The 14,233-nt window shown below is 45.6% G+C and overlaps 1 protein-coding gene across 3 annotated transcripts in view; it reads right to left on the bottom strand.

The window, feature by feature from the left end:
• The window catches only part of epha4b (eph receptor A4b), a 123,087-nt gene that overhangs the window by 20,359 nt on the left and 88,495 nt on the right, over positions 1–14,233 (bottom strand). For all 3 annotated transcript variants that reach the window (XM_014191460.3, XM_014191461.3, XM_014191462.3), the window contains exons 11-13: positions 8,569–8,636; positions 7,640–7,765; positions 6,836–7,021 (exon numbers count right to left, since the gene is read on the bottom strand). In XM_014191460.3, the coding sequence (XP_014046935.1) occupies positions 6,836–7,021; positions 7,640–7,765; positions 8,569–8,636 (380 nt within the window). The remainder of the gene's footprint in view (positions 1–6,835; positions 7,022–7,639; positions 7,766–8,568; positions 8,637–14,233) is intronic.

The following is a 14,233-nucleotide window of genomic DNA, read 5'->3' as shown; positions in this document are numbered from 1 at the left end:
CAATTTTTCCATTAAATTACAAAGATGAGCACTAACCACGCGGTCTACTCCATTCAACAGCCATTACAATACTGTGATAGAAGGAGCGCAAGATTTGAAAAAAGAATGACAATATAATCTCATTGAATGAAGATTAACGACGCTCTATTTCTCTGGGTAAGCGTGCGAAGTAGAGCTTCCCTAACTAGAAAGAGAATGGGACGAGTGTTTTCACTGTGTTTGTCTACTCTGACCGCTTGAGAAAACGCCACCGTTCAGTTCAGCAGTCCAGACCGTCCTTCATAAATTTAGACCATGCCATTATCCTATTGGTCTGTAATTCCTGTGCTATCTGAAGTCTCCATCTGGACTCCCACCATGGAGAATTAGCCTGACAAGATGGCAGGGGGTTAGCACCAATCCACACACACACACACACACACACACACACACACACACACACACACACACACACACACACACACACACACACACACACACACACACACACACACACACACACACACCCCCCCCCCCCCCCCCCCCCCTCCCCTCTGTCCTTCTATCTATCTGTTTATCTCTCCCTCCCTCTGTTGCTCTGCTCCCAGACAATAGACCCCGTTGACCACGGCTCGGAGACGGAGTCACATGCCGGACACGCGCGCATGTGTGCGTGTACGTTCGCGTACACATACACACAGGGTCAGGTTGCCACATTTAGCCTCTCTCCCATTAGCTCAATCCCTCTCTGCTGTGTTAACAAATAAAGCCCTGTGCTTAATATCCTACAGAAACACATTCACTTCAGCCGGGCCGAAATAAAGAGACATTCATTATGATAAACAAGTGCAGAGAGTCACTTCAAGCCCACAGAGCGAACTTGTTTTTAGATGAGTTGTGTGTAGCTTTTATCTCACAATGAGTGTACAAAACATTAAGAACATCTGCTCTTTCCATGACGCAAACTGACCAGGGGAAAGCTATGATCCCTTATTGATTTCACTTCAATCAGTGTAGATGAAGGGGAGGAGACAGGTTAGAGAATTATTTTTAAGCCTTGAGACAATTGAGACATGGATTGTGTATGTGTGCCATTCAGATGGTGAATGGAAAGACAAAAGATTTAAGCGCCTTTGAACGGGGTATGGTAGTAGGTGCCAGGCGCACTGGTCTGTGTCAATAACTGCAATGCTGCAGGGTTTTTCACACTCAACAGTTTCCCGTGTGTATCAAGAATGGTCCACCACCCAAAGGACATCCAGCCAACTTGACACAGCGGTGAGAAGTATTGGAGTCAACATGGGCCAGCATCCCTGTGGAAGGCTTTCGACACCTTGTAGAGTCCATGCACCGACGAACTGAGGCTGTTCTGAGGGAAGGTATTCTTAATGTTTTGTACACTCAGTGTATATGCTTCTAGGGCCAGTCCAGTTTCTAACTCAGAGTGGTAATACAGCGGTAGCTTTTGTAACCGCCTCCCCATATAGAGCCTTTTCCTACGCGAGTGCGTCAGTAAACGAGCACCCGGCAGCAACAAAGAGCTCTGATGATCAGGACCAAAGGATAGCACTCAGCTTCGATAGGACACATAGACGTTCATGGAGACTGCAGCACTGGTAAAGAAACGGTGTGTTGGGCCTATTGGTGTGACTATGTGATATGACCGAGAAAGAGAGGTGTCCTCTCAAATCAAATTCAAATCATATTTGGTCACGTACACTTATTTTCTTTTATTTCACCTTTATTTAACCAGGTAGGCCAGTTGAGAACAAGTTCTCATTTACAACAGCGACCTGGCCAAGATAAAGCAAAGCAGTGCGACAAAAACAACAACACAGAGTTAAACATAAACAAACGTACAGTCAATAACACAATAGAAAAATCTATGTACATTGTGTGCAAATGTAGAAGATTAGGGAAGTAAGGCAATAAATAGGCCATAGAGGCGAAATAATTACAATTTAGCATTAACATACAGCATACAGGTCGCAGTGGTGGGTAGTATATGGGGCTTTGGTGACAAAACGGATGGCACTGTGATAGACTACATCCAGTTTGCTGAGTAGAGTGTTGGGGGCTATTTTGTAAATGACATCGCCGAAGTCAAGGATCGGTAGGATAGTCAGTTTTACGAGGGTATGTTTGGCAGCATGAGTGAAGGAGGCTTTGTTTGCGAAATAGGAAGCCGATTCTAGATTTAATTTTGGATTGGAGATGCTTATACTTAATGTGAGGCTGGAAGGAGAGTTTACAGTCTAACCAGACACCTAGGTATTTGTAGTTGTCCACATATTCTAAGTCAGAACCGTCCAGAGTAGTGATGCTAGTCGGGCGGGCGGGTACGGGCAGCAAATCGGTTGAAGAGCATGCATTTAGTTTTACTAGCGTTTAAAAGCAGTTGGAGGCCACGGAAGGAGTGTTATGCAGATGTTATCGCAGGAGCAGTTTAATGCTTATGTTTCTAGCTCCAACAGTGCAGTAATACCTGACAATACAAAACAATACACACAAAATAAAAGAACCATAACCTTAAGAAATATCAGAAAGAGCAATGTCAGAGTCCGGAATATAAATATATATATGTATATGATGGTGTGTATAGATATTATTGACAGTATATGAATAGAAAAGGTGTATACAGCGCATACAGTAGTTATATAGGCTGAGCCTTGAGTAGAATACAGTGTATACACTAAGTGTACAAAACACTAGGAACACCTTCCTAATATTGAGTCACACCCCCTTTTGTCCACAGAACACCCTCAAATCGTCGGGGCAGGGACCTTACAAAGTGTCGAGAGCATTCCACACGGACACTGACCCATGTTGACTCCAATGCTTCCCACAGTTTTGTCAAGTTGGCTACTCGCTGTTTATTATCTATGCATAGTCACTTCACCCTTACCTACATGTACAAATTACCTTAACTAACCTGTACCCCCGCACACTGACTCTGTACAGGTACCCCCTGTATATAACCTCGTTATTGTTATGTTATTGTGTTACTTTTTATTATTTTTAACTTTAGTTTATTTGGTAAATATTTTCTTAACTCTTCTTGAAATGCACTGTTGGTTAAGGGCTTGTAAGTAAGCATTTCACTGTTCAAAGGCACTTAAAAGGCACTTAAAATCTTTTGTCTTGCCAATTCACCCTCTGCATGGCAAACATACACACTCCATGTCTCAATTGTCACAAAACAAAAAAATCCTTCTTTAACCCGTCTCCTCCCCTTCATCTACACTGATTGAAGTGGATTTAACAGTTGACATCGACAAGGGATCATAGCTTTCACCTTGATTCACCTGGTCAGTCTATGTCATAGAAAGAGCATGTTTTGTACACTCAGTTTTATGTCACTGTGTCCAGTATGAGGGAAGTTAGAGGTTGTTTCGCGAGCCAATGCTAACTAGCGTTAGCGTAATGACTGGAAGTCTATGGCTATCTGCTAGCATGCTAGCAGATACCATAGACTTCCAGTCATTATGCTAATGCTAGTAAGCAATTATGCTAATGCTAGTAAGCAACTTGTGCTAACGCCAGTTAGCAATTTCCTTCAAACTGCACGCAGAGACATAAAAATGGTATCCACGAGTTCACCTGACTCTGGGGAAGTAGAGAAAGGGCCTCATTGCCCAAATCCCAAAGTATCCCTTTAAGAGTGTGTAGGTCGATGTGTGTATCTGTGTGTGATGCTCAGTGCTCCAGAGCTAGTTCATTTGCAGTAGGGTGGTGAGAAGGCTTGCAGATTGCCTATTGATCTTCTGCCAGGTGTGAGAGCAGCAGAGTGTAAAATGGATCCAGGAGTTTTATGTTTTAACAGCTCTTCATTAACGCATGCTTTTAACGAGAGACCTGGCCTCTGAACCTCATACGCCACCGGGCTCCTCTATTTACTGTGTGTGTTCCAGCTTCAGAAACATAGGGAATGTTAAACAGGAGATGGTAACTGGGTCTAGATTAAGATGAAGGGGTTTTAACTAAACGATACATAATATGTTTAACAGGGTGTGGATCTCTCTTTTTGTACGGCCGGAGGGGCATAAAGAGAATGCGAGGGGAACACATCAGATCTCCAATAAATTCACAGCACAAAAGAGTGTTTAAACTCACATTGTCCCTCACACAAAGGAGAGCCTCCAAACTAATAACTACTTTCCCTAAATAGAGGATAACAGATTAGGGGAGAGATCGGAGCAGCCCTCACCCAAGTGCTTGCGAGAGAATGCATTAGATGGATAGTGGGCAGATGAAATGACGAGGTGCGCCTAATTGATGGTTTTCCAGATGAGCCGATTGCCCAGAGCGATTGTGTGAGGCGCATAAAAGGGGAGGATAAAGAGATAACTGGAGGGATGGGAGCGAGATAAAAGGACGGAGGGAGAGAGATAGGGAGAGCGCACGCGGCACTTTTCCCCCCGATGCGCGGAGAGACGGAGGAAATAAAGGTCTACTTTCCTCTCCTAGTCGTCTGTGTGAGCAGCATTACCATTTGCATAACAATGGCAGCAATCAGAGAGAGAGAGGCAGGCTGTTATTAGAATAGCAGGACAGCGGGATGGAAGGCTCTTGGGGTTTAAAGTGGGTATAATGAGAACACACACACTTTCATACACACAGACACACACACACACACACACACACACACACACACACACACACACACACACACACACACACACACACACACACACACACACACACACACACACACACACACACACACGCACACACACACACACACACTCACTCATAACCACACACAAAGGAACAAGTATGTACTCCATGAATGCAAAATGCATGAACTAATATGGCCTGTTATAGAAAACTCACATGGACTGAAATGGACAGAGAGAGAGAGAGAGAGAGAGTCACACGCGCTGGCCTGGAGGTACACACACAGAAAAACACGCGGCACACAGGCACACACCCCTGAGCCCCATGTGAGTGGTCAGCGGTGATGATTAGAGTGTATGAGGTGTGAAGGGACCAGCTGGGACTGTCTGAAGGGCTGGAGGAGTTATATCGACCCGCCTCTCTCACCTCTAACCCCCCCACGCACTCACACCCTGGGCTGTGACCTGTGAAATTGCTGCTCAGCTGCAGTACTATATCTGTGTTTCGATGGTTTTCTAAATCGTCTCTAAAGACACACATACATATACACATCCCGGGCACACACTTACTCTATTCCCCCACGAAAGACAATGAATAATATTCATTAAAAAAGATTCTCTGAGCTACATCCGCCAAATGAACTTTGGTATTTCCATCGTGTGTATGTGTATATTTCTGTGTGTGTGTGCACAGGTGTGTGCTTAGTGAGTGTGTGAGTGTGAGTGTGAGTGTGTGTGTGTGTGTGTGTGTGTGTGTGTGTGTGTGTGTGTGTGTGTGTGTGTGTGTGTGTGTGTGTGTGTGTGTGTGTGTGCTCAGCTTATGTTTCACAATGCATTAAAATGTTACTTCTGAGAGGAAAGAGCAGCAATTACCAACATGTGCCTGTGGAAATGAAAAGCAAATCTGATTTACTCTGCTAATAGTTCTACAAACCGCTCCAACCCAGCCAAGCAAAGGTCAAAATTACCATCTCATATTACCATATGAGACCGAGAGAGAGCGAGAGAGAGAGGAGAGAGAGAGGGGGAGAGAGAGCGAGAGAGAGAGAGGAGAGAGAGGGAGAGTGCAAAGAAAAGAGGAAATACAAATTAATAAGAAATTCAGAGGGAATTTCAGCATTGATATGCACATTGCTGAATATTCATGAAGCTAAAAAACACATCCAATTAACTCTGTGAAATATTAATATTCATGATGTGGGTCATGCATATGCATTTGTTCTTTTGTTGCGTGACCTAGGTGCCACTGAACAGTGGCGTGCGGTGGGGCTGTTTTTGAATACTGACTATGACGCCGGGGTGATGGGGGGGGGGCTTAGTGATGGGGGGGGATTAGTGTTTATCTTTCTGTCTCTCTATCTGCTGGTCTGACTGTCTCTCGCTCTGATTCCCTCTCTCTGTTTCTCTCCATTAAAAATCTAGAGCAACATTGTGCGAGGCCAAGTTACCATCAGCTTGTAATAGCAGAAAGGCATTTCTATTCGCTGACATCCATGCATATTTCTAGGTTACTATAAAGTACTACAGGCTCAGCATGTCAGTGCAGATACAAGATACACTCTTACCTAACCGATGCGTGGTAAAATAAATACTGTGCTGAGCTAAGTGTTTGGAAATGATGGGACACAATTTGACAAGCGAGCTTGTGTTCTTTATATGCTGCCTAATGTGTTTGTATTGTATGTCTTCAGGAAGATGGAGAGAAAATGATGAGAAATTAGAAACAAACTAACAAAAACGAATGGAAGAAAGTAATAATGAAACTGATGTGCTCTAATGGAGAGAGAGAGAGAGAGAGAGAGAGAGCGAGAGAGAGCGAGAGAGAGAGAGAGAGAGAGCGAGATAGGGATCTGTTATGAGGCTTGTTCAACCCTGTCTCTGTATTTCTGTATCACCAGTCACATCCAAACACACTCTCGCTAATGTAATAACAAGCACAAGTAAACACGTGCCCCCTCTACACACGTATACACACACTCACAAACAGACACGTCAAAAAGCACGGGCTGCCATGGTAACTGCAGCCTTTATCTGATCCAGGGTCGAGTCTGATTCTCATGAACAGTGTGTCTCTCTCACACACAGGTACGTGACACACAAACATATTCACACACAATTCATGATCCAAAACAAACATTTAACCACACGGTTTGCAGATCTGAAGGGATGGAATAGGTGAAATATATACGGCGATGGAAAATCTCTGCTCGGATTTGTTAAAGTAGCCGTCAATCACTCACATCGCGTGACCACGCCCTCCAGTCTGATGATGTTTGGGTGGTCGAACTGTCCCATGATGCTGGCCTCAGAGAGGAAGTCCCGCCTCTGTTTGTCAGAGTATCCTGCCTTCAGACTCTTTATGGCCACGTAGATCTCCCTCTTTCCCTGGAGACGCAGACGGCCACTACACACCTCCCCAAACTCACCTACAACACACACACACACAGACACAGTATAAATAACTACACACCTCCCCAAACTCACCTACAACACACACACACAGTATAAATAACTACACACCTCCCCAAACTCACCTACAACACACACAGACACACACACACACACACACACACACACACACACACACACACACACACACACACACACACACACACACACACACACACACACACACACACACACACACACACACACACACAGTATAAATAACTACACACCTCCCCAAACTCACCTACAACACACACAGACACAGACACACACACACAGTATAAATAACTACACACTTCCCCAAACTCACCTACAACACACACAGACACACAGTATAAATAACTACACACCTCCCCAAACTCACCTACAACACACACAGACACACACACACACACACACAGTATAAATAACTACACACTTCCCCAAACTCACCTACAACACACATACTGTATACAAAGTGTCTGCATAATTGATTAACAATCAGATTTCTCTTGACTGCACCACTGGGGTTCCACAGGCATCAATGTAAGGGCCACTTTTATTACATTAGCATAGTCATGTTTATGTAGTTTGAACAGCAACCAGGGATCACTCACCTGCTCCGATGACTCTCTCTATGCGGATGCTGGAAGCATCAATCTCTTTGGCAAAGTCTCTGACTGCCTGGTTAGGGTCCTCATAAGTGTGTGGATGAATATAGGTCTTACTGCCAGGAAGTTTGACTGGAGAGAGACAGAGAGAGAGAGGGGAGGGAGGAGAGAGGGGAAAGATGGGGGAGAGAAACAGAGAGAGAGAGAGAGAGAGAGCGAGAGAGAGGCGAAAGAAGAGAGGAGAGAAACAGAGCGAGACGTCAATAACCTTCCTTGTGGAAAGCAGGCAGTGAACGACAGTACGACATTGAAATGAGCTCAACTCCAACGTAATTACAGTTATGTAAATGGCTCCTGAATCCTTGAGAGTTGAATATCACATATTCAATATTGCTCTCTCAGATGGAACACGTCTCCCGCATGTTTTGTTATACGTCCTACAGCAACACTAGAGAATGAATGTCAATTCTGCTCACTTATACAAGACATTCACTTTCCAGAGAAGCAACCCGAGCACATTCCTACGGACGTGACGGAGTGACTCCCAATGGGAATCTCAACTGCTGCTGTATGGTCTCATTGTTGAAGCTGAAAAGCTGAAAAGAGGTTAAGCATATTTCTCCTGTTTTTCCCACGGCCAGTTGAAAGAGGAGACGGTCACGAATTGCAATCGCCTAAATCACTTGGCGTTTATGTACATGTGAAAATAACCTGTGACGTATCGAAAAGAGTGGAAAAGAGTGGACTCCTGTGTGCGCGTGGGATGCTTGGCGAAGTAAACGCGCCGGCCATTCACGAAACACAAAAAACGCTTCTTCATAACGTGTAGCGAGATCATAAACAACCCCGTTACGGAAGGCTTCGATGGACATGAACTTCTACGTCTACTGAATAGTCGAGTGAGTGTGTGTGTGTGTGTGTGTGTGTGTGTGTACCTCGTCCATGTTGAAAATGCATCTTCTCTTCATCAGGGTCCTGTTTGGCTTTGATGTATCCACAGTGTCTGAGGAACAAACCACACTAACAGGTTATTGACATCAAGGTTAGTGTGTGTGTGTGTGTGTTTGCATGCATGTGTGTGTGTGTGAGAGCTTACTTTTATTTCCAGTTTGTGAAACTCCCACGATACATATTGAACAGCCGAGGGCATATTGAAAGTCTAGAAACAGTCTCCTATTTCCCCCCCCACTCACTCTCTCTCTTGTCTCTGTATGCAGGAGCCTGGGGGGTGTGGAAGCAGTAGTCCTTCACTCTCTTTCTCCTCCCCCCTTCTCTCTCACTCTCCCTTCCTCTGCTTCCCTCTCTGTCCCTTTCTCTGGTGTGCGTAGTAGCCTGAGGGTGTTCGTAAGTGTGTGTGTCTGTGTGTGTGTGTGTGTGTGTGTGTGTGTGTGTGTGTGTGTGTGTGTGTGTGTGTGCACCCTCCAGTGTTCAGTCATCCCCTTTCAGTAGAGGTGCATATAGGTCCATGCATTACCGTGCAATACACCCCTTCAACTCTTCTGTCAACCTTCTGCTCATTAACTACCTCTGCCTACACCTCCATGGGCTACCACACACACACACACACAACCTGGATCAATAACAACCACCAATCGATTGATCAGCCCAGCTGTGAGGAAGTGTTAAACTAGGTCTGGTTAAAAAGCACCACTGTTTGCGAGAGGTTAAGGAGCGGTTGGGGGCTGAGTGGTTAACGTTAGCTTCTCTCCGCTCCGCTCTGTAAAACTTCAGTAGGAAAACAGCACATTTAACAAGCCAATTAACACAAAACACCATTACATTTAACGCTCGCTTAAATACAGCTTGAAGGTTTTAGCCCAAAACATAAAAGAGTGAAATCCATTTTCACATCGTCAGGTACTAAAACGCCATATAAATGGTTTATTTCCTGTCTCCTCTCCTCCCTTCTCATTTCCTCTCCTCTCTTCCTTCAAACTAACTTTTCCCTTCTCTTCTTCGCCTCTCTACATTCCCCCTCTCCTCCCTCTGTCCTATCGCCTCTCATTACGAAGACTTATGAAGGGAAGTCATTCTGGGGGAAAAAACCTGTCCATCTCTTCCATCCTAATCAGGGGCCCAGTACATCTTAAAGCCATTCTGATTGTAATTGGTTTGGGATCAGTTCCAAGAACCGTGATCAACCACTTTTAAAACTAGCCCCCGACTAGAGATGGAGGGAGAAGAAAGAAAGAAAACTGAAGATCCCTGGCCAGCAAAGAGGAATGATGGACAAGTGAGATACAGGGCAAAAGGGGGAGAGGAAGGAGAGGTGAAGGGGATAGTGAGGGCCTTGTTAGCCTCAGTAAATATGACAGTCATTTGGTGCCTAATCTCTATGTTGGTTTTTACACAGCTGAACGGATGGAATAACTCAGCCTACAATGGACCCTCTAGGGAATACTGTCTCTGTCTGGGACTGGAGTGAGGGATGAAGGGGAGGCCTGGGGGAGAGAGGGTTACGGTGCAAAATACACACACACCGCTCTGCCATGTGTTCGGCTGTGGGGTCCCTTAGGTCGAGGTTGGGGGCTGGGGGGTAAAATTAGGAAGCGTTAGGGGAGTATGGGAGGGTGTGTGTGGGGGAGGGGGTTGGTGGGTCCCACCTGTTTATCAGCTGGGTACAAGCCAGAGGGGGTACTGTGATCATTACCCCCCAACACGCACCGCCACGGAGACACCACACACACACACCCCCAGCCGCTTGGGGCAAGTGTCTAGAGCATATGGGGAATGGGGAGACTAGGTCACACCTCTGCCCCAACTGCAATGGAAAACACACACACACACACCCTACACACAAACACACTTACACACACCCCATACACACACACACACACACACACACACACACACACACCCAACCGACACACACACCCACCTACACAGACACACACACACACACCCACCTACACACACCCACTTACACACACACCCTACACACACACACACACACACACAGACACCCTACAAACACACACCCACCTACACACACCCACCTACACACATGCACACACTCACCTACACACACACCATACACACACACACCCTACACACACACACCCAACACACACACACCCAACACACACACACACCACACACACAGACACCCTACAAACATAAACACACACACACACACACACACACACACACACACACACACACACACACACACACACACCCTACACCCACCTACACCCACCTACACACACACTTACACACACACACACACACCCACCTACACACACACCCACCAACACACACACACACTGCAGTGCACCTGAGGCAAGGCACAAACAACCCAAGCGCACTGATTACATTTTTCCCCATTCTCTGTGTGTGTTGTGTGTGTGTGTGTAAATGGGGTTCTCTAAGAGGGGCACACACATTTCCATAGTAATTACAGTGTGCCTCATTTAGCCTCTCAAGTTAGAAGTGTCATGATTCATTACCGCTGAAAGACATCTCTAAAATCACATGAACACGAGCACACACACACCCACCTACACCCCCCCCCCCCCCCCCCCCACACACACACACACACACACACCCACACAGCATTGGTTGGTCCCAGAGGAATTTTGTGCCCCCCAAGAAACAGAACATAAAGGTAAGTTCACTATAACGCAGTAAACAGGTTTTGTAAAAACTCAAAATACATGAATAGTCTAGAGATCAACACAAACCCACCCAAGAGCTAGACAGGAACTTAGGTTGGTTGAATGTCTGTTCAAATGGGTCGGCTTTATGCATCTGTTCTACAGTACCACTTTATATTTATAAGTACTAACACTGCATATCTGTGTATCTTGGTTCCATCTGTCATCCATAGGTAGTGAGACTCCATTGCTCCAGTACGTTCCCATCCAATTTAACAACCACATACTCCGTTATCTCTCTCTCTCCCTCCAATCTCTCTCTCTCTCTCTCTCTCACACACACACACACACACTCTCTCTCACACACCATTCTCTCTCTCTCTCTCTCTCACACACCATTCTCTCTCTCTCTCTCTCTCTCTCTCTCACACCATTCGCTCTCTCTCTCTCACACACACACACACACACACACACACACACACACACACACACACACACACACACACACACACACACATTGCAGGTGCCCACACATACACACATGATTCACATACACACACTCCTCCTCTCTTTCCTCTGTTCCAGTCCACTGAGGACAACAGGCTATTCCTGTCCTCCAAAAGCCACACGCTCCACATTTGCATATCAATTTACTTTTTAATATAATACTCTGTCACTCGAGACCCATTTGTTATTCGGCTAGCGAGGTTCCACCTTCATGGAACTCCATCCATATATTACTCTCTCTCTCTCTCTCTCTCTCTCTCTCTCTCTCTCTCTCTCTCTCTCTCTCTCTCTCTCTCTCTCTCTCTCTCTCCTCTCTCTCTCTCTCTCTCTCTCTCTCTCTCTCTCTCTCTCTCTCCTCTTTTATTTCACCCCCTCTACCGTCTCTCTCTCTCTCCCCCTCTCTCTCTGTCTTCGTGGGCCCTATCTTCAGATCTGTGTAGTCTGAGTGGAGGGCTGGAAGCGAATAGAGGTTTTGCTGACAGGCAGGATGTGAGGCAGAATACACACCGGGGGTCCCTACACTGCATACTAACTAACACGCATTCAGATGAAGAAGGGAGGGAGAGGTAGGGTGAGAGAGAGAACAAAAGAGAATGAGGGACACCAAGGGTGAGAGAATAAAAGAGTTTAAGACAAAGAGCACACGCGAGAGAAAGGCAGAGAGATCGAGAGGGAGAAGGCGAGCTGGCCACAGTAGCTGCAGGGCTAAGGCTATCTACAACAGCATCTTCGACAGTAGCTGTAATGGCTGACTCAGGTGCCCTTGTCTCTATGATCGACACACTGGGGGAAAATCGCGCTCAACGCTACGAGCGAGAGAAGCACTCTGAAAGACTGTCTTTAGGAAGGCTGCCAAGAGGAGAGAGGGAGAAAGAGAGAGAGAGCGAGAGAGAGAGAGAAGAGAATAGAGAGGAAGAGATCAAACGACAGAAACTTTCACAGGAAGAAATGGCTTGATCTATAGAGCGTTCAAGAGAGGGAAAGTTCTAAAAAGCAGAGACTGATTTGTGTAAATATGGATGTTGAAATATCCTTGAAACTAAGAGCGAAGGAAAACACAGAGACACACAGAGATCAATCGACTGTTCAAACACATATCCGGCAGAGACAGCTCAAAGTCAAATAAAGTTGCTGTGTGTGTTTTCCGTGTAACCTTGGCTGTATCTTAACTTGCATCCACAGCTAATAAAGGCAGTGTAAACGGGAACTGTATCATTCAATGTGTTTTATATGACAAGCAAGCTTTTATGAGATTAGTCAAAGACCTCAGAGCGTAGAAGGAGAAGTTGATATACTCAGGGAGGAAGAAATAGACCTACGGAGGGGGGCCAATACACACACACATCTGACATTGTACTTCTCCACTTGCCCTCCACTGTAGCCCAGAGTTGTGGATTGTACATGTACAGTATATACAGTGCATTCGGAATTTATTCAGACCCATTGACTTTTTCCACATTTTGTTACATTACAGCCGTACTCTAAAATGGATTAAATTGCTTTTTCCCCCTCATCAATCTATACTCAAATCACCATGATGACAAAGCAAAAACAGGTTATTAGATATTTTTGCTCATGTTTTCAAAATAAAAAACGGAAATATTAAATTTACATAAGTATTTAGACCCTATACTCAGTACTTTGTTGAAGCACCTTTGACAGCGATTACAATCGAGAGTCTTTGGTATGACTCTACAAGCTTGGCACACCGGTATTTGGGGAGTTTCTCCCAAAATGGATGGGGAGCGTTGCTGCACAGCTATTTTCAGGTCTCTCCAGAGATGTTCGATCGGGTTCATGTCCGGGCTTTGGCTGGTTCAGTCAAAGACATTCAGAGACTTGTCCCGTAGCCACTCCTGCGTTGTCTTGGCTGTGTTGGGGTTGTTTTCCTGTTGGAAGGGGAACCTCCACATCAGTCTGAGGTCCTGAGCACTCTGGAGCAGGTTTTCATCAAGGATCTCTCTGTACTTTGTTCCGTTCATCTTCCCCTCAATCCTGACTAGTCTCCCAGTTGCTGTCGCCGAAAAACATCCCCACAGCTTCCATCTGGCCACTCCACCATAAAGGCCTGATTGGTGGAGTGCTGCTGTCCTTCTGGAAGGTTCTCCCATCTCCACAGAGGAACTGTGGAGCTCTGTCAGAGTGACCATTGTGTTCTTGGTCAACTCCCTAACAAAGGCCATTCTTCCCCGATTGCTCAGTTTGGCTTCTTCCATTTAAGAATGATGGAGGCCACTGTGTTCTTGGGGACCTTCAATGCTGTAGAAATGTTTTGGTACCCTTCCACAGATTTGTGCCTCGACACAATCCTGTCTCGGAGCTCTACGGACAATTCCTTCGACCTCTTAGCTTGGTTTTTGCTCTGACATACACTGTCAACTGTGGGACCTTATATAGACAGGTGCCTTTCCAAATCATGTCCAATCAATTGAATTTACCACAGGTGGAATCCAATGAAAACATCTCAAGGATGATCAATGGAAACAGGATGCACCTG

Source organism: Salmo salar, chromosome 03 (assembly GCF_965601325.2).
Source record: "Salmo salar chromosome 03, fSalSal1, whole genome shotgun sequence".
Classification (NCBI taxonomy): Eukaryota; Metazoa; Chordata; class Actinopteri; order Salmoniformes; family Salmonidae; genus Salmo; species Salmo salar.
This window is presented reverse-complemented; position numbering and strand designations above follow the sequence as displayed.